This window comes from Prunus avium, chromosome 6 (assembly GCF_965620075.1).
Source record: "Prunus avium chromosome 6, drPruAviu1.hap1.1, whole genome shotgun sequence".
In the NCBI taxonomy this organism is placed as follows: Eukaryota; Viridiplantae; Streptophyta; class Magnoliopsida; order Rosales; family Rosaceae; genus Prunus; species Prunus avium.
The window spans coordinates 3,447,333-3,466,993 of NC_142289.1; the positions used below are offsets into that span (position 1 = coordinate 3,447,333).

General features: G+C 37.9%; 2 protein-coding genes, 1 long non-coding RNA gene and 2 pseudogenes across 5 annotated transcripts; 2 read left to right on the plus strand and 3 right to left on the minus strand.

The window, feature by feature from the left end:
- Positions 1-469: 469 nt before the first annotated feature.
- On the plus strand, positions 470-3,455 carry LOC110745275 (Peptidase C15, pyroglutamyl peptidase I-like protein). 3 transcript variants are annotated; one of them, XM_021945358.2, is made up of 5 exons: positions 470-720; positions 1,534-1,861; positions 2,401-2,505; positions 2,610-2,657; positions 2,948-3,455. In XM_021945358.2, the coding sequence occupies exons 2-5, from the start codon at positions 1,601-1,603 to the stop codon at positions 3,185-3,187; spliced, it is 654 nt and encodes a 217-aa protein (XP_021801050.1). In that variant the 5' UTR covers positions 470-720; positions 1,534-1,600; the 3' UTR covers positions 3,188-3,455. The 3 variants fall into 3 exon arrangements, with proteins under 3 accessions (XP_021801050.1, XP_021801049.1, XP_021801051.1); XM_021945357.2 differs by having other exon boundaries at positions 470-640; XM_021945359.2 differs by lacking the exon at positions 470-720 and adding an exon at positions 764-1,453.
- Positions 3,456-5,519: 2,064 nt separating this feature from the next.
- LOC110745277 (polygalacturonase At1g48100-like) lies at positions 5,520-8,140 on the minus strand. The gene is made up of 6 exons (XM_021945361.2): positions 7,763-8,140; positions 6,782-6,949; positions 6,636-6,680; positions 6,336-6,543; positions 6,163-6,244; positions 5,520-6,067 (listed from the first exon to the last, which is right to left on the minus strand). The coding sequence occupies exons 1-6, from the start codon at positions 8,138-8,140 to the stop codon at positions 5,566-5,568; spliced, it is 1,383 nt and encodes a 460-aa protein (XP_021801053.2). The 3' UTR covers positions 5,520-5,565.
- Positions 8,141-9,959: 1,819 nt separating this feature from the next.
- Positions 9,960-11,656, plus strand: LOC148293500 (uncharacterized). The gene is made up of 2 exons (XR_015836715.1): positions 9,960-10,599; positions 11,440-11,656. It is a non-coding gene; the product is annotated as an uncharacterized LOC148293500 (long non-coding RNA).
- A 521-nt stretch (positions 11,657-12,177) lies between these two features.
- Positions 12,178-19,572, minus strand: LOC110745282 (polygalacturonase At1g48100-like; annotated as a pseudogene).
- Positions 14,517-16,472, minus strand: LOC110745283 (polygalacturonase At1g48100-like; annotated as a pseudogene).
- Positions 19,573-19,661: the final 89 nt, after the last annotated feature.

Below are 19,661 nucleotides of genomic sequence, written 5' to 3' on the forward strand. Positions count from 1 at the left end.
TAAGATATTCATTCATGTAGGTTCTTTTCGATGGATGGTTGAACTACTATGATGCATTTATTGCATTAAACATTTTTTTTTTCAAAAAGGGAAGTGCTTAGTACAATAATTATGAAAGAAGTTTGGTATAATCTGTGACAAACCCACATGTGATCATAGCAAAACAGAATGGAAAAGAAGGAATCTTTGGGTTTAGTAGCTAAATTTTCTTTGGTAGGACCAAAACTCAAGCACAAACGATAAACGACAAATCATTGGATAATAAACAGAGAGAACCAAAGAAAAGAAAAAGAAAGTTCCTCACCTAAATTAAATGTACAGTTGCCAACTCCAATAAAGAATGTATGCAAATATGTGGTACATGCTAATCCATCCAAAGTTCCTCATTACATTACTCAATATTATATTTCAATTAACAATTATAAATCATCCATAATTCATGAATATATACTCTGTTTTTTGTTGTTTGATAGTGACCCTCCACTAACACGTTCCTTGCATAACCTCCTCCCCTTCTCTCTCTTTCTCTTTCTCTTTCTCTCTCTCTCTCTTATAATCAATCCACTTGGATTCTTTACCAGTTGTAAATAAATCATCTTGAGCAGATAAGACTGGTGGTTGAGGCTTGTGAAGATTACAGGCAAGAAAAGTTCTTCTTTTTCCTTTTGATATAATTTTCAGAATCTTGCATGTTTAAATTCCAAGGCTTTGTTTTTCAAGGTAGATTTCTGGGTCTTTGACTTATATCATCATCTGGGTGTCTCATCAGTCTGATTCCAATTCGCGTTTTGGTTTTACTTTTTTGGGTTCGGATGGCTTTGTTTAAATCCAGTGTTTCATCTCTGTGGTTTGTCTTGGGAGCTAAATGCTTTTGGAGGGTCTAATACAATCTGATATCCACTTTTATTTGATCTTCATGCACTGCAGGATACTGAGTTTTCAATTTATATCCAATTAAAAAAATTTATTGTTTGTCAGTTAGTTTAGTTTCTGCCTTGATACAGAGCCATTTTCTCTTGTTGGTGGTGACTGCTGACTCTGAGTTTCTGGCCATGGGGATTTCTCAATTTTGCATTCGATGTGGTTTTTCTAATGAAAAATTGGTGTATGCAGTCTCATCCATAAAGATGCTTATCTAAAAGAAATGAAAACAAATGGGCTTCAGTCCTTTGATTGGTCTGACTGAACTTGATCGGTTCATCAAGTATTAAAATTGTAAATGCTGGACAGTTACTATTTGTTTATAGTTTAACTGTTTCAACAGTATCCATTCATATAATTGTTTAGCTGTTATATTATGGTATTAACTACTATGCTACGAGCTTGATTTCAAGGAAGAGCATTGATATAATGAATCTGTTAAGAATCGGCTTTCAGATTTTAAAGTAACCAATGAGTTTCATAGATACAAACTTTCAGTGGTGTAAACTCAGCAGGAGCTAAACCTAGAGAGGTTGCTGATTGTAGACCTAGACTTCTTTACTCTGATTATAGACCTAGACTTCTTCACTCATTTCCGGTTGTTTGATGCAGGTACTTAGATATTACTTCCGATTTGATGCTATAACACATTCCTCAATTAGATATTAATAGCTCATAAATGGGGTCTGAAGGGCCTTCAACAGTAACAATTCATGTGACCGGTTTTAAGAAATTCCATGGAGTTTCAGAGAATCCAACTGAGACTATTGTTAGTAATCTCAAAGAGTATGTGAAGAAGAAGGGTTCACCAAAGGGTCTGGTTCTTGGAAGTTGCAGCATTCTTGAGACTGCAGGACAAGGAGCAGTTGTTCCCCTATACCAGACATTGCGATCTGCTATCAGCGAGCAGGATTCTTCAAATTCCAGTAGAATTATTTGGGTGAGTTGTTCTCATGTCTGGTCCATCGCTTCTCATTTTTTAAGCTGGATCACACTTTATTTCAAGTTCCTTTCTTTCTGTCCTTAGAAGCTAGTCTGCTAAGCATATATCTAGTAGACTTTAAAGACCCCTACATATCTAAGAATATCAGCATGGTTCGGGTTCAAAACTTGGGACTCAAATTCATTTCTCATATCTCCTTTAAACAAAGTTCTTTTGATTTGTTCATATAGGAACTGGATACAGCTCAAAGAATTTATAGGAATTTGATTTCATGATTGGTTCTTTTCCATCTGGTTTTTCTATAATCTGAAAGAAAAATTTTCACAAAAACTTTAGAAAATAGTCATTATCAACATCATCTATAGAGAAAAAGCTTGTGCACATATATTAAAGATTTTACTAGAACTTTAATAAATAACAGAACTTTCCATCACATCTGTTCAAGAGCATTTCATCGCTACGATTGTAGTACTTGCGCAGATGTATTCATGTGTCATGTGTCTTACCCTTTCTTAATTTTAACCGTAATTATGTAGGTACACTTTGGTGTTAATAGTGGTGCAACAAGGTTTGCTATTGAGCATCAAGCTGTCAATGAAGCTACTTATCGTTGCCCTGATGAGATGGGATGGAAGCCTCAGGTTAGATAGAACTTGTAGGGGTTGTCTCTGATGAAATGGGATTTTATTTGACATCAGCTTCGAAGTTCTTCAGATTTTGTTAACTTTTATCATATGTTTTGCAGAAAGTCCCCATTATTCCTTCAGATGGTGGAATTTCACATATACGAGAGGTAGGCTGGGTGGCCATGATTTTTTCATTATATGCTTCCTAAAGATTTCAAGTATTTTCTCTTGCACCTCATAAATCATTATAATTTTTTTATGATTACTTGAAGAATACCTGCTTGAAGGACTGAAGTTGTCTTGAAAAATAGGTTGACTTTATACCTTAAATTTCTTTCCTCCATGATGGTTACATAACGGTTGATTCAGAGGTCTTATTTTGTATTGGAGTATGTGATTACAATGGTTCCTCATTTTCCTCAATCTTGAAACTATTTCTTCTTCTGATTGTGTGCAGACTTCTCTTCCTGTTGAGGACATAACAAAGGCCTTGGCAAAGAAGGGTTTTGAGGTGATGACCTCAGACGATGCAGGCCGCTTTGTATGCAACTATGTCTACTACCATTCCCTTCGGTTTGCAGAGCAAAACGGGATCAAATCTCTCTTTGTTCATGTGCCTCTGTTCTCGACCATAGATGAGGACACACAAATGCAATTTGCTGCTTCCTTGTTAGAGGTGCTCACTTCATTAAATTAGCAGTCCATCATCATCCAACCACATCTGTATGCCAAAGAGCTTGAAAGAAAAGCTAGTATGAAGTCGCCACGTTATTAAGGTGGATCAACGCTTCATAAATGGAAATGCTTGAATAATCAGGAAGTGTAATCAAAGCGAAACTGTATTGAAAGAACATTCTTAAATGATGTATTTTTCGTAAGTGTTTTCCAGCAGGTTCCCGTAACTTGCCGAAAATTTTCAATCCAGTTTGTGAATGACATCCCATTTTGCTCATTGAGCTTGCTAATACTTGTGTTATTTGCATCTCCTTCAGTGTGATACTATTGGATTAAAAGAAAAAAGTACGTAAGGTGAAGAAACTGAAATCAAATGAGTAGATTTGCCATATACCAAAAAACAGGGCAGGATCCAAAACAGAGCAAGAAAGTCAAAAGAGAGCAGAACAATTGCTTGAGTTGATAAGAAGAGTGGGAGAAAACCTTTCCTCTGTGGAGATAAGGTATGATGCACAATGAATGACAAACAAACCGCTACTATTTTCATAGTAATGGGTTTGGCAATTACTTGGCACTCAGGTGTTGCAATCTAGAATTGCCAAAAGTCAATGCTTTCTCTATTGAGAGATATATGTGATGTGGTCCTGTATGACCTATTATGCTAGATGTTATAATGCTGCTCTATGGTCCCCCGTTAGATGGACCAATCTAAAAACATCATTGAGCGGAGAAAAAAAGTGCATATTCCGGTATTATGTAATGTTTAAAAGTATGTATTTCTCTTTGTTTGATTTCTCGAAAATTTAAGAAAAAGTTTTTGAAAGTCTGTCCCTCTTCATACAACTTGTCAACATTTCAACGAATGACTTGAGAATTTTTTTTTTTTAGGTGAGACCCAAGGGTATCCACCGCCGACAGTAGTGACTAATCCCTTTCGCCGCGGGAGCTCTCCCAAGGTAAACGGCTGGCCACAAAATGCGCTCCATTCCCATGGGCGAGGATCGAACCCCCAACCTCATGGTTAAGGAATGAGGTGAGCTACCACCACACCACATCTCATGGTTGACTTGAGAATTTTTTAATGAGTAACATTCATTACTAATGAGTGAAGCTCAATTTGTTTTTTGGTAACCATATGGACGGCCTCGAAATTTATAAAATTCTATGTAAGAAAGTAAACTTTCAACTTTTGGTTTTGTCATTTTATTTTCTTGCTGAAGTCTTTTCAACCCAGTTTCACCATAAGTCCAATGGTTCACTATAAACTAGCGGAGGCTGTTGCCTACCCACCCCCAGGCAGGCATATGCAGACATATGAATTATGACCAATAAGCTCTGGTTGTTATTTCTAGTATAATAATTTTGTTTCAGAATTATGATTTCATCTGCATTATGCAGGGTATGTTCTGTGAAGGCTTGAAGGATTTGACAAAGTATGGGAAACAAATTACAAAATTCAAATTTCCCTATTAATTGTTCTATTGAGGGGATGTTTAGAGAGAGATTACACGGTATAATCCACTTCAATGAAGGAATATTGAACAATGACATCACCTGGGAAGTTTACCTTTGCAAGGGGCCCGAGTAATAATAGTGTTAATTTGGATGAGACTTTGATAATATGTTATTGTAATGTATATATATACACATAAAGGTTATTAAAAAGGTGGTATTTATTTTTATTTTTGCGCATCTTAAAACCACTTAATTGTTGTGCAAGGAGAAGCGTTCAATATTCTGCAGACTTTTAACGGCGGTCTTTCAAACTGCGGATAATACACTCTTTTGCAGCGAGTAGCGACGGTCTTTTTCGCTACTAAAACCCTTTAAATACAATGAATCCTCCAACTGTTACGAACGGTACGAAAACCGTCGCAAACAATTAAAACATCGTTGCAACAGGTTTTTCTATCACATTTTCACTGAGAAATGTATTTTTCTCTGTGTTTTTGGGGTAGACGTTTGTTTTACTTCCCCTAAAATACCATGAGCAATTTGATAACTCATGTAAAAGCCACAACAAACTTGATTGCACCAATGCAACCCAACACTACAATATATGAATAACAAGCAACAATTGTTAAGTTAAGAAGCCGTAATGAAAGGCCAGCTGTGTTAGAAGTAAACTCCATATTATGCGAATATAATTTTGATGTTTACTAATTTGATTACTGAACACAACTTGGATTTAAACGAGATTGAAAAAGCACTAGATTTAAGTACAAACCCAATTTCTAGCTTATCTACAAGCTCTTGGATATTAAGAACAAAACATAAAAATAAAGCATTCTACTACACCATATACTACATATAAGAGACTCTTGGACTTCTTAATTACTTGTAATTTCGTTTAGAATAGCTATATTTCTTTTATATGTATCTCAGTTTACTTTTGATTGGTTAACACCTTTCGTTATCATTCTGTGGCAACATTTCTGGAGTGCCCCCCAACAAGCAGAAAACTGGTGGAATTGTAAGAGTCTGCACTGTTCCATATGCACTCCAGCAAATTGGATTTGACACGAATTTTCCTTGGGCAGGAAGCAGTTCCACTTCGGAGAGAGTGAGATTTGTGCATGGCATGGAGTCGCTGCAAGCAAAATGCATAGGTGGGCTTCTCACATCATATGTACCTTTTATGTTTGAGTACAAAATATCTGATATGTGAACTGCAGAGGTTTGGTTAGGGCATTTCTTGGTGAGGCAATAGTACTGATCTAACAAAATCGGGTTTCTAACGGTGTCCATGTGAATGTTTTGGAATGTTACTCTTGACACAGACCCTGATCCACCTTGCCAAGTTTTGATTCGAACCCCATTGTCAGAGTGCTTGATGATTGAGTCCTTAACTGTAATGTTCGAAACACATGCTCGAGAATTGCGAATTCCAAGACTTCCAATGCTACATGGGAAGAAAGAGGATTTGGGTTGAGTGAATCTTTGAGAATAATGGAACTTTAGAAACCATCCATATGTGCTTTGAGGCAGTGGATGTACCTTATTCCATGACTTGGACCACAAGTAATATTCCTAATCTCCACATTATAACAACCTGCTCCAATTGATACGCAGTCATCACCTACATGAAGTATCAATAACCAAAGAGCAAGGTAAGCTTTTGAGAGATTGCACGATGGACAACAAATTGGAAGCTTCTGTTCTGTAATTACCATTGGAGATGACTGAATTATATAGTTTCACATTGTTTGTGTTCTCTATGTGAATTCCATCTGTATTGGGACTTAGAGCAGGTGCTTTTATGTTAACTGATTCTATGTAGATGTTTTGACAGTTATCGAACCGGAAATGAAACTGGGGGCTGTTCTTAACTTTGAGTCCTATCACACTCAGATTAGAGCTCATGAAAAATCTTATGGCCTGCAACATAAAGTTCATATGTAAACAATATTTCCACCAAAGTTGACCAATGCTTACTTCACAAGTTCTGAATTTTTTTTACTGTGACTTACAACTGGGCTATCACAAGGACCAGGCTGTGTTGTTCCAGTAAAACCCTGTTCCATTGCAAATATATAAAAAAAACATTGTGAGAAATTGGCCTAAGAGTAATAAAATAAAACCAATGGTGCTGTGAAAGAATAACAAAGATGCTTACTTTGTGGGGCTTGCAAGGAAGGTTCCACCATTTCTCTCCTCTCCCATCTATTACACCAGTACCTTGCATTGACATTTCATTGATTCTGTAGAAAACAAGCCATTGTCTCTTGCTGTTATTTCTTGGCCATGGATCAGGTCCATCTGGTGGCATTAATGTCCCATCAATCTTCCCCATCAACCAGCCAAAGAACACGTTAGATTTTGGTAAGACAAAAAAGTTGCCAAATTTATCTCTGTCTCTCAAAGAATTTTGTTGAAAAAGCAATGCATATTTGTGTAGATGTAACTACACAATTCTAGAAAACTCAAAAACACTCATGTTGCTAGACTAATGGCGGTGGAGCATGATGGCTAAACAATAGCCACAAAAATAAATATTGTACAATATAGAAGTTTCTGGTATAAGCCACACACTTGTGGCCGGAGAAAAAGAAGCCAAGTCGGTGGACTTGGTGATGTCGGCAAAGAATGCCTATAAATAGGCATGCAATGCAATAAAGCAAGGTGGAGTCTAACAAAAAGAACTCCCAAACTATAAGGGAGCCAAGAGCTACCGAAAATCCTAAGCTAGAAAAGTTAGGAAATTAAGCAACAAAGCTAGCTATCTAGCTAATCAACTAAAGGTGGTGGAGTTAACCACTACAACTCCCAATCCACAAGGGAGCTACATGTGAGCTACCCAACCTATGTAAGAAGTTGAAGACAAGAGCTCAAGCTAGGGAAAAATAGCTCAAACTAATCTAAATCAAGTGTGGTGGCCAATAAGCCAATAAGCTAAGAAGGAGGCCAATTAGCCTACACCAAGCTATGTACTATTCTCCTCTAATGTAATAAAATCACTTTGTTCAACTATTGTCCTATTGTCCTAAACCCCTTCACACATAAACCAACAATGGTATCATAAACACTCATCACACACCTCCTAAATTTCCAACAAATTTAAATAAAGTTCCAGCCTTTAAGAGGAGACCTAGATTACCTGCATTTTGAGGCCAGGTTTACATGGCCCTGTGAATATTGTAGACTGTATCATAAAGGAATGACCTTTAGGAACAAGAACTTCTGAATCTTCAGTTTGACAAGCCGTGTCCCAAGCCAGCTTGAATGCTTGTGTGTCATCAGTAACACCATCCCCAATGGCACCATAAGATCTTACATTGAAAATAGTGGTCGGATTGTAGCTTGGGCTAACAGCCTCTGGTGCCGGAGAAGGCGGCAATGAAATTCGAGACATCAGATGCAAACCCTTATCATGTTTAGTGTCAGTACTTTGAAGGCTGCCGTGTATCGGAGGAAAGAAGAAACAAAAAGAGAAGAATAAAATTTGAATAACAAGTACCAATATCATGTTCAGCATTTGCTTTTACTTAGGTGCATAAGGAGCAAATGGAATGAAAGAACTTTAGCTACTTATAGAAATAAAGTGCTTCTATTGTCCTAGAGTTTATAGCCAAATTCATGCTGTTGGATTTCAAAGTTTGCAACTGGCAACTAGGATTTTGACAGACAAATTGTCAGTGTCATCAGCTAGGCATTGTAGGGTAAAAATATAACTGTAGAAGCAAGGCACCCACGATCTTAGGAAGTTGAATGCACAATAAGAGTTAAGATTTATACAGTATGTGACCACTTTGAGCACCAAACAACTTGCAAGAGATAACACTACAAGTCTACAATCTTTGGGATAAGAGGCTATTGCTGCAGCAGAGTGAGTGTGTAAGTACGTCATTTTCCTACTTAGAAATTTTTAGTGGGAAGCTACTTTTGAAGGTCAGTCCACGCCTAACACCATTCAACAATGCCTGCTGTGAGACTGACCAGTTCCATTTAGGGAGAGCTTGCTTTGGCTTTTTGGGCACAATGTGAAGAAGGGTCTGCATGAGAGGAGCTATAGCCGGCCAAGAGAAGAAAAGAAAAGGTTGGGTGGATTAAAGAGATTTTTGAGTGGTATAGCATTTGAATGATTATGTACACCCATTTTGGACAGGAAAAGTTGTTGCTTTGGGATCTTTAAGTGAATCCCATTTTGGTTTTTCCATGATTATATTCACCCATTTCATCAGAAAAATGGCAGTTTGTTGTGAAACTAGAAGTTGTATAGCATGAGTCATGACAAGGGAGTTGTAATTGTCTTGCACCCGAGGTCCTAGGTTTGATTTCCTCCTCCCCAATATCGCTTGTATAAAAAACTCTCATTTTGGTATTGTTTGTAATAACCAATAGCATGACAAGGAGCTTCTCAAGTGGTTAAGCCCAATAACCTTTGCTCCCGAGATCCTAGGTTTAATTCCCCCTCCCTAATATTGCTTGTAAAAAAAAAGAATTTAAAAAAAAGAAGTTGTATAGTAGCATGATGCAAAGGCCTGAAAAAAGAAAAGCAATAATATTAGCCATTTTTGGAAGGTTTTGTTATTCCCTACATACGTATAGCTTGCAGCCAAGCATTATAGATGATGGGATTGAAAGTCTTGAAGAAGACAGAAGTTAAATATTATTTCTTTTGGGATTATTATGAGGTCAGCAAAATGCAAACTTCATGCTTTGAAGAAACTCAATCCACTGACCCACCAAACCAATAGTAGCTTCTGGCTGCTGGTGAGGTCCTTTTATCTTCTTGAAGCAGACACTTCTTTATGTCGACATTCTCTCTTGAATGTCTGACTGAATTAGGGTCACTTGGTTTAGACAATTTCAGTCCTCAAAATGTTGAGGTGAATGAGGCACATCTTTAAGTATAAAAAAGCAGCAATGAAATAAGTAAAAGAACAGGTCCAGAGCTTTGCAGAAGCGCCAAGAATTTTGATTTGATTGCAGTGCCAGCAGGCTATGGCAACCCACCCAAGGCCCACATGATTTATAAATCATGTAAATCAGCCCGTCTATTATTCTAAGAAAGTTGACCAGCCTAAGCATGGCCAATGGGGACAGAAAACTGATTGGACGAATTGAACAATAAGTTTTTTTTTTTTAAATTCCAAAGGGCCTTATTAGTTATTCACCATCTGTTTTCCAGTCAACTGCATAGCCTCTCAAGGTGTTCTACAGTTTTATCTTGTTGCTATCTAGGTAAAAAGTAAAAAGTAAAAATTTGATAAATCCAATTAACCATATATTCATGAAAGTGAGAATTGTTCAGATTTTCAACTGATGCCGCCTAGGGGTGGGCATAAAAACCGATAAACCGAATGAACCGACCGAACCAAACCAAACCGAACCGAAAAATGAGGTTTTTTTGACCAAACCGAAAAAGTCAACACTAAACCTGACCCGAACCGAAGTCAACGGTTCGGCCTTCGGTTCAAAAAAATTTGGAACCGGAAAACCTGACCCGAACCGAGCATTAATCAATAATATATAAATATACCACGTGGCCTCTGTTTATTGGGTAAAAGAAGAGCTTTACCTTGAGGATGCTTGCACTAGATCACAACCACAACTAAACCTAGCTCCTTCACCTTTCTCTTTCATTTCACTCTCTCAAATTCAATCGCCGCCTCTCTCACCCTCTACCTCTATCGTCTCTCTCCCGACCTCACCCTCACCGTCATCGATCTCTCTCTCTCTCTCCTCTCATCTCCTGTCTCTTTCGACCTCATCCTCTCTCTCTCGACCTCATCCTATCTCATCTTCTGGTTTTTATTTTGTTCTTTTTGCAGGCAGAGAAGCTTAGTGGCAGTTGTTGGCGGCACTGGAGAAGAGAAGACATCGCTTGTATTAGCCATGCTTGGAGCGCTGCCTCCCAGAGCAAATTCTGGTGTTGTAATCAGGGGGACTGTTGCTTATGTTCCCCAAGTTTCATGGATTTTCAATGCTACTGTGAGTCGCAGCATCTCTTCTTTGAATGCCTACAATGTTCAATCTGTTATTTGTCTTTTTTTCTTCATTAGTTTTATGATTAAGTTCTTTCAAACGTTTTCAACTATTTCTGACAAATAAATATGAGTTGATATGGGTGAATAAAGCTGTATGGGTGTGTATTTCAACTTTCAAATAACCTATTTGATGGGTTTATGGGTTTTTGTTTATTTATTTAGTTTCCCTGCGTATATACACTTGTTATCAGTCTGTAGTTTTCAGGTATTTGATTTTACTTGGTTGATTTTGCTTCAAAATTTGACTGAAACCCGCGAAGCTTCAGGTATTTGAATATGTAGTTTTCTGGGTGATAGTAAATGAATGCATTACTACTAGAATGAAACATCAGAAATCCCCCATTTTCAAAGCTTTTCATCAGTTGATATAAGCCATAAGGCCACTCCTCATGACAACCTGGATCAATATAAAACATTTTCGTCCAAGACTTTTCTTCACCACAATCTTTCATTACCCACACATTCAGAGGATATATAAAAGCAACTTCACATACACACCTGTAATGTTCATTAATTAATTTACTCATTCTTTCATTTTGGATGAATCTAGTTTGCTTTGGAACAGAGCTTATAAGATGTTTTGAATGATAACTAATTGAGAAGTGTTTTTATCTGTGTATTTGAGTCGATTGAGGTGCTATAACTTGTTTTGATCAGTTTAAATGATTTCAGACAGAAACTGCAAACACTTTTTTTTTGGGTGAAATTAACTATCGAGTTGGAGTATGATTCTGGTTGTTTGGTGAGTGATTTTAAACTGATACAAGTGTATTTTTTTTTGCAGCTCCCTTAACTGATACAATCATACGAGTGAATCTGTTTGGTATTTAAAATTTAATTTGGTGTTTTACTTGTATTTTTTGTCATGGGTTGTAAAATCTAATTTGGTACTTTACTTGTATTTTTTGTCATGGGATGTAAGAAACAACTAATTTGATAGTTGGGTGATGCTTGTGATTGTGATTTAGTTTAGAAACTAAAAAAAAACAGGTTATAATTTAGTTGAATTTACAGGATTTGGTTTAGGAAAAATGAAGTGGGCTTTAATGGATGGCCTGTTTGAAAAATTGGCATTGTGGAAAAAACTTGGGCTTTTGAATAAATAAGCCAATTAGGTTTTGGCAATTTGACCCAAAAAATAAAGATTTTGGCCCAAAAAAGTGATTTGGGCTTAAAAATAACTAGTAGTGGGCTAAAGCCCAAAACCGACCAAAAAGCCTGAACCGAACCGGAGCCTATCGGGTCGACCGGTTCGGCCCATTTTCGGCTTTCAATTTGGAGCCGATCCGACCCGAGAACCGATATCTTACTCGGTTCGGCCCACGGGTCACTCAAAATTCAACCCGACCCGAACCGTGCCCAGGCCTAATGCCGCCCATAATTTGGATAACTTCAGTTTGGAAAAGTTTTTGTTCTATAACATTCATTTTCCTAAGTACAACTCCCTTGCAATGAACACTTTAGCACATTTCAGGATCAGATTTCGTCTAGACCTCTGACCAAATTAACCGTGACAGCATCGTCAACACCGGTTATTAGAATCCTGTTGAAGAACAAATTTATTTTTAGGAAGTTCACCCATCAAATAGGACCTCAGTGGCGGCGTGACATGTGTTTCGATGATCCCGTAAGCCTTCCAGCAAAATGGGGGGTCCAAGTCCAACTCACCATCTCCCTGAGCAGCTGCTGGGTGCAGTTGAACCTGAGAAAGTGTGATGTTTGTACATGGAACTGAGTCACTACAAGCAAGATGCACAGGTGGGTTTTTCACATTGTATGTGCCATGTATGTTTGTGTATGAAACATCATAAATCATGAGGGCAGCAGTTTGATTGGGGCAATGGTCTTTGAGGCAATAGTATTGGTTGATGATAATTGGGTTTCTGACTTTGTCCATTTCTATGTTGTTGAAGGTTATTTTGGACACAGCTCCTGATCCACCTTGCCATGTTTTGATCCTAAGGCCATTATCAGATTGCTTGATCTCTGAGTCTCTCACTGTGATGTTCTTCACGCAGGCTTCAGATTTGTCTCTTCCCAAACTACCAATGCTGCAAACCAAGAAGAGAATAATCATATGAGCCACTAAGTTTTGGTCTTAAATCTTAATTAATCTTTTAATTACTAGAATAGAAGCCTTATTAAATTAAGAGGTACCTTATTCCATGACTTGGACCACAAGTTACATTCATTATGTCCACATCATGCCTACCATCACCTAATGATATGCAATCATCCCCTGCATAGAAGTTCATTTGTTGAGAACTAATCAGCTTTGCTTAATGGTAATTAATTAATGAAGAATTAATAAGATCTTGTAGAATTAGTTACCAGCTGAAATTCTTGAATGGTGTATTTCCACATTGTTGGAAGCCTCTTGTGAATTCCATCCGTGTACCCGGTGAGTTTATGCTGATACTCTAATTGGACATTTTGACAATCATCAAAGCAGACATGAAACTTGGGGCTGCTCTGAACACTGATTCCTTGTACTTTCAAGTTAGACCTTTTCAAAAATCTTAAGGCCTGCATTATGAAAAAGTACAAAACAGAAGATTACAACAGTTTCTGATCATTCAAATGCACGCATGCAATCGCCTTTCATTTTCTTCAAAAATCGAATTTCGAGTTGTGATTATAACATAATGTCACATAATTACCTGAAACAGTAGAGAAGATTTACAAGGCCCTTTGAATAGGATACTCTGTGTAAGGAAGGAATATTTATCAGGAACAAGAGAAAAACTACAGAGGATCTTTCGGCCTGGCAAGTGGCGTCCCAAGCCTTATTGAATGCTTGTGTGTCGTCAGTGACACTGTCCCCTGCGGCACCAAATGCCCGTACGCTGTAGACCTTGGCATCACGAGCAACCACACCAGGTGGAAGAGAATGTGGTGCTGATTTTGATGAATTATGTGATGCTGATTTTGATTTATGTGATTCTGACTTTGATGAATGTGATGGGGGTGATTTTGATGAATGTGGGTGTGATTTTGATTTTCTAGATAGCTTGTGAAAGTGTACTTTAGCTGCATGAACTGTATTTTGAATGGCAAGAATTATAAGAACTGACAAGACAAATGAAGAGGGGACAAAGATCTGAGAGAATTTCATATCTTTTAGCTTAAGCTTGATTTTGAATAGAACCAAAACATAAGATTTGCCTATTTATAGGAAAAGCTCCTTCAATTTTTTACTGTTCTTGAGTAACCTTTTCAATAGGTAGAAGCCTGGTTCTGTCTGTTTGACATCAAATGTGTAATTACTTAAATTGTATAATTAAACAGGTAATTAACATAAACTGCAGTCTAGCTCGGATTTAACAGTTTCCAATCTCTATCAATCACAGGGAACGTAAACAATTGCAGTCTCACCCATGCAGCCATGTTATAGGCTAAGACTTCATGAAAGAATCACAGAATTTACAGGGTAGCTAAGAAAGAAAAGAACAAAAAGGGTAAGGACAGCCAAAATTCTGTGCTCACAAACAAGTGATGCTAATAGGCATAATTTTGTCATCATAAATAATTAATGTATAATTTATATTTTCACAAAACTAAATAAAGATGTCGTATAATAATATCATCGAGTTCTGAAATGGGCCGGCAAATCAAAGTAATAAGAAAACCAAAGACCACTTTTCTCATTAGAGACGCATCTTAAAGTTACCGAGTAATGCTACATGAACCACTTTCAAAGTTACTGAAAAATGGTTGGAAGATAAATGAGTAATGTTACACGAATCACTTTTGTTTACCACATCACTAATAAAGGTGGATATTCCGCCTCTACGCTTCTATTAGAGATATGGTCCAAAAGAATTTTATTGGAGAGATACTATTTTTCGAGTAACCTAAATTTTAAAAACATGATCTATCAACGTCATGTTGCAACATTTTGGGGTAACCCTTCATCAAGCATGGAACTTGTCGAGTGGAAAATGTGTCCTTAGGGCCAAAATCTTTCCAGCAGAATGGATCCAAATAAGCCCCTCCCTGAGCAGGAACCTAGTCTATGCCCGAAAGGGTGAGATTTTTGCATGGCATTGAGTCGCTGCAAGCAAGATGCATAGGAGGCTTTCGACTGTCATATGTACCCTTAATGTTTGAGAAGTGAACACTATTTATCATTAGTGCTGAAGTTTGGTTAGGGCATTTTTTGCTGAGGCAGTAAAACTGGTCTATGATAATAGGATTTAGAACTATGTCCATGTGAATGTCCTTGAAGGTTACTTCAGATACACTGCCGGAGCCGCCTTGACAAGTTTTGATCCGAACGCCGTTGTCTGAATTCTTGATGGTTGAGTCACTCACTGTGATGTTTGTAACACAGGCTTTTGAGTTGCCTTTGCCAAGACTATCTATGCTGCAAAGATAACAAAAGTATATAGGAAAGTTTTAAGAAATAAATACCAGTTATCAAACATGTCAAGCTTTTCTATGTCTCTTTTTTTTTTTAGGACCTTTCCTATTGAGAGAGAGGCGATAGTATACTAAACTCACACACACTACAAGGATGCTAGGACTCGAACCCAGGACCTTGCCTGAGGGAATAAATACTTCAAACTACTACACTAGTGGGTCCTTTGCTTCTATGCATTTGGCTTAGGTTAATTATTAGTTTTTGGTACATGATAAATATCCAAATGTAAATATAAAAAACACGATGTTGAGAGTATCCCATGTGCATCAAAGTAAGGTCTCACGAGCCTCTTTATTCATTTCTAATAGCACTTCCACTCATTTGCCATGGCAAAGGGCAAGAGGAGGCAAGGGCTATTACTATTCACATGAATAGTGGCAGCCCTTGCAAAAGGCTTGTGGTGTTTCCACCCATTGCCATGGCAACCACTATTCACATGAGATATGAGGAGAGGAATTTGTATAGAGTTTTGGTGTGGGAAGTGAAAAATATGACTAAGTGTTTATTTTTAAAAAATTCTAAAATTTTTAGTTTTTTTTTTTTAAAAAAAGATTTTTTAAAATTTTTTTGGGTTGCTGACGTCAGCAAAGCAAGGGCTGGTTTTGCCTGAGGGCCAGCCCAGGCTTGTGGAGCCCACCAACAGCTTTGGCAGCATTTGTCCGCTGGAAGCCCTTTTTGGGCCTAGCCCCCCCCCCCCCCCCCCTCCTGCCCGGAGGCGCTGGAATTGCTCTAAGTAGTAAGTACTGATTTTGAGTTAAATGCTCTAATTCTCGATATGTACCTTATCCCATGACTCGGACCACACACCATGTATCTTATATCCACATTATAGCAACCATTCCCAATTGAGACGCAATCATCGCCTGCATGAAATTGAGGTAGAGAAGAATGAGCTAGCTCTTCAGATAATTAATTGTATTTTGATAAGACTAGCCTCTCTGCACGCGCTTCCGCGCCTGCGAGAGGTTTTTTTCTTTTAATTTTAATTTTTTTACATATGGAAAAGTGTGAATTTACCATATTATCCTCATTTAATTAATAATTTTCATTCTTAATGTTTACATTAATCAAGGGCATTTTCTGGTATTTTGAAGGTTTCACCATTCTCTGCCTTTTGCTTTATATATATAGATAATTAATCAAGTTATATTAAATATTACCAGTGGAAATGGTAGAACAGTGTATTTTGATGTTGGTTGTTCTCTATGTGAATTCCATCCGTGTTAGGATTGTCACTAGGTGCTTTTATGCTAATCCTTTCTGGGGAGTAACCCAACTCCTTATAAGCCCTTGTTATGTTTCTCAACTTTCCAATGTGGGACTCTTTACCTTAACATTCTCACACGCCCCAGCACGTGTGGCGAATTTTCAAGTCTAACACGTGAACAACACATATTGGGTGACGTGGAGCACGTGTGGCCGTTGGGCTTTCACACGTGGGCTAACCCGCTCTGATACCATGAAGGAAGTTGAGGTTCCACCCCAAAACCAATTGGCAATGGGGGGGGGGGGGGGGGAGTAACCCAACTCTTTATAAGCCCTTGCTAGGTTTCTCAACTTTCCAATGTGGGACCTTTACCTTCACATTCTCACACGCCCCCTGTTGCATTCCTAAAAGGACACAAATTAATGTGCAAACAACCAATTAAAAATACCCGCAAGTGCACGAATCTAATGAAGTATAGATTATGTAAGGACGGGGTCGATCCCACGAAGAACTTGTCGGCTTCCTATAAGTTCTAATTTGAGTACGTAAAGAACACTAATTTAACACACCACAAATGCACAAATGCAAATTGGAAACTAAAAAAAGAGTAAAGAAATGTAAAAGAAATGAAACAACACAAGAAACCAAAGAAAAACAGAAACAGCACTTTCTATCACCCTTTTATCACCTGTGAACAGTGCCGTGAACAGTGAAAATGAACAGTGACGACCGGTCGTTTTTGGACAGATTCATGTGCGACCGGTCGCCTGAACAGTAACGACCGGTCGTTTTTGGGCAGATTCGTTTCTCTGTTTTTCCAGTTTCGACCTCTGTCCAGTGTTTTGCCTATAACTTTCCAACCGTACGTCCAAAATTCACGTTCTTTATACGGTTGGATTCAGCACAGAAAATGCAAGACAGTTACGCAAATAAACAGAATTCAGTAAACAAGACACACAATGTAACAAACACACAACTCACACACACATTGGGGGGGGGGGGGGGTTTGGTTTGGTTCAAGTGACCTATTTCTATTGCATGAAAGTAAATGGACTTTGAATTTAAATGAGAATGGCAGAGATGAATTATCAAAGAGTGGAATCAAGATGTAACAAACACTAGGGTTTCGGAATCCACCCTAAACAATTCTACCAATGTTCATGGATACTCAAGTGATGAACTCTAAACGTGTTGTTGAAGATGTTCGCAATCAAGACCAGTACGAGTGGCTCAAGACGCATTGATTCTCTCTAATGTACGTAAAGTGCAGTACGAGTGCTACAATACTTGTGCCTTCCCTATAATCGAATCTAGGTGTGCTTAGTACTTTGATTCAATTACAAGAAAAACCCATTAAGTTCAAAGAGAATATGAACATCACAAGAACCCTAATAGCATGGTGTTTACATTAGGTATTCAAGAAACCAATTCACATGGATGGTTCTTACTCCATCCATTTATTGCTTAGGAAAACATGAAGATACACATAATCCCAACAATCTCAAGAAGCATGCTTTCAAAGATGGCCAACCAAGGAAAAACACACATCAAGGATAGATTAATTTGGTGAATTGGAATTCATCAACAATATCTAGAAATTCATACACTCAAGCATCAAAACAATAAGGTAATCATGTTTAGGGCTTCAACCTAAGCCCTAGCTATGGAGTTTAGTTCCTCATACTTATTTCAAATACAAACTCAAAACAAAACTAGAAAGAAGTTACAGATTTTGTGAACATGGAAGCTCAAGGTCTTCAATGGTGGAAATCTCTTCCACTTCTTGCTTTGTTGCCCTTGTCTTCCTCCTTGAGCTCCCTAGCTCCAAGCTTCATCTCCAGCTCCAAAATCTCTGCAAAATTGTGGAAAAAAATTCTGATTGCAATGGATGATGCTCTTTGCACTCCTCTCTCCTCCTTTCCAGCCTTTCCAAAATATCTTTTAATATAAAACAATTACTTTTGTTAAAGCCTTAAGCCTTGTCTCCTTGCCATGATGGGCTCTTTTGTTATTGTCTTCACCAAGATGCTCTTTGTTTCAGATAATATCTCTCAACCAAAGTAATTTCTTGTTACCAAGTGTTATGGTAACAAGAAGAATCAAGATAACACAATTGAGGTAAAAGCTGGCCAATTTCGGATTTCCAGAGCTATGGTAACATGCTGGATTGGTTGGATAGGCAATACTTGTCCAATGGAGCTCAAATTTGGATATGTTGTAGTTAACATCCATTGGAACAAGTTTCATGAAGATCTTCACCTCATCCGAGCACCAGAGCATGTTGATCCCAGGCCAAGAAGTTGACCTACGAAAATGAACAAAATCAGAATTTATAACCAATAATGCACTTTTAGCTCATTTTCATTCTAACCAAGGTAAAACCTAAGAAAACACAAAAAGGAAGTAAAAAGCTATAAAATGTCAAGGCTAACACATGAAAAATCATGTGTAAAAATGAACCGAACAAACCCGCACGTGTGGCGAATTTTCAAGCCTAACACGTGGACAACACATATTGGGTGACGTGGAGCACGTGTGGCCGTTGGGCTTTCACACGTGGGCACTTGTACACTCAAATCTGACCCTTTTGAGAACCTTATGATCTGCATGCATTTTATATATATATATATATGATCTTAATTAAGGTTGTAATTAAATTATGAGGACCTAGATGATCACTTACAGATGGGCTATCACAAGGACCAATTCCTCCCTGTTCCAATATTGTCACATAAGTAATTTTCATCAATACACAAATACATAATTATTAGAAAAAAAGAGATTAAATGAGCAATTCATTAGTACTAATTACCTTGTGAGGCTTGCAGGGGAGGTCCCACCATTTCTCCCCTCTCCCATTTATAAGACCATTTCCTTGCATTAGCATTCCATGGACTCCTTTGAAGAGCAGCCAGTCTTGCTTGTTAGTGTTTGGGGGCCATTGTTTGGGTCCATCCGGAGGCATAAGAGTTCCATCAATCTGATCTCATCCATTAAATTAACATGAAATTATGAGCACGCACACACACATATATTTATACATTTAAATAACTTGTACCATGAGATCAGATTAATATAATTAATTACCTGAAACACAAGCCTGGACTTACAAGGCCCTGTGAAAATGATGGGTTGTATCAAGAAGGAAAATTTGTAAGGAACAAGAAACACAGCAGATGAAGTACTAATTTGAGCTTGGCAGCATTCCAAGTGTTCTTCAATGCTTGAGTGTCATCTTTGACACCATTTCCCACAGCACCAAATGACAACACATTGTAAATCTGCATCTTGGAATGATTATCAGGGAACCCAACAGGAGAATGTGGAGGTGGAGACTTTGATTTTTTATAAGATCGACTCTTAGGGTAGCCAGCCG

Bases quoted from the DNA above. Each gene is read 5' to 3' on its own strand.
- LOC110745275 (XM_021945358.2), top strand. From the start codon at position 1,601: ATGGGGTCTGAAGGGCCTTCAACAGTAACAATTCATGTGACCGGTTTT. The intron at 1,862-2,400 runs GTGAGTTGTTCT...GTAATTATGTAG, and splicing joins ATTCCAGTAGAATTATTTGG to GTACACTTTGGTGTTAATAG. The intron at 2,658-2,947 runs GTAGGCTGGGTG...GATTGTGTGCAG, and splicing joins GAATTTCACATATACGAGAG to ACTTCTCTTCCTGTTGAGGA.
- LOC110745277 (XM_021945361.2), bottom strand. From the start codon at position 8,140: ATGCTGAACATGATATTGGTACTTGTTATTCAAATTTTATTCTTCTCT. The intron at 6,681-6,781 runs GTAAGCATCTTT...GCAATGGAACAG, and splicing joins TTCCTTGCAAGCCCCACAAA to GGTTTTACTGGAACAACACA. The intron at 6,544-6,635 runs GTAAGTCACAGT...TTTATGTTGCAG, and splicing joins GTCCTTGTGATAGCCCAGTT to GCCATAAGATTTTTCATGAG.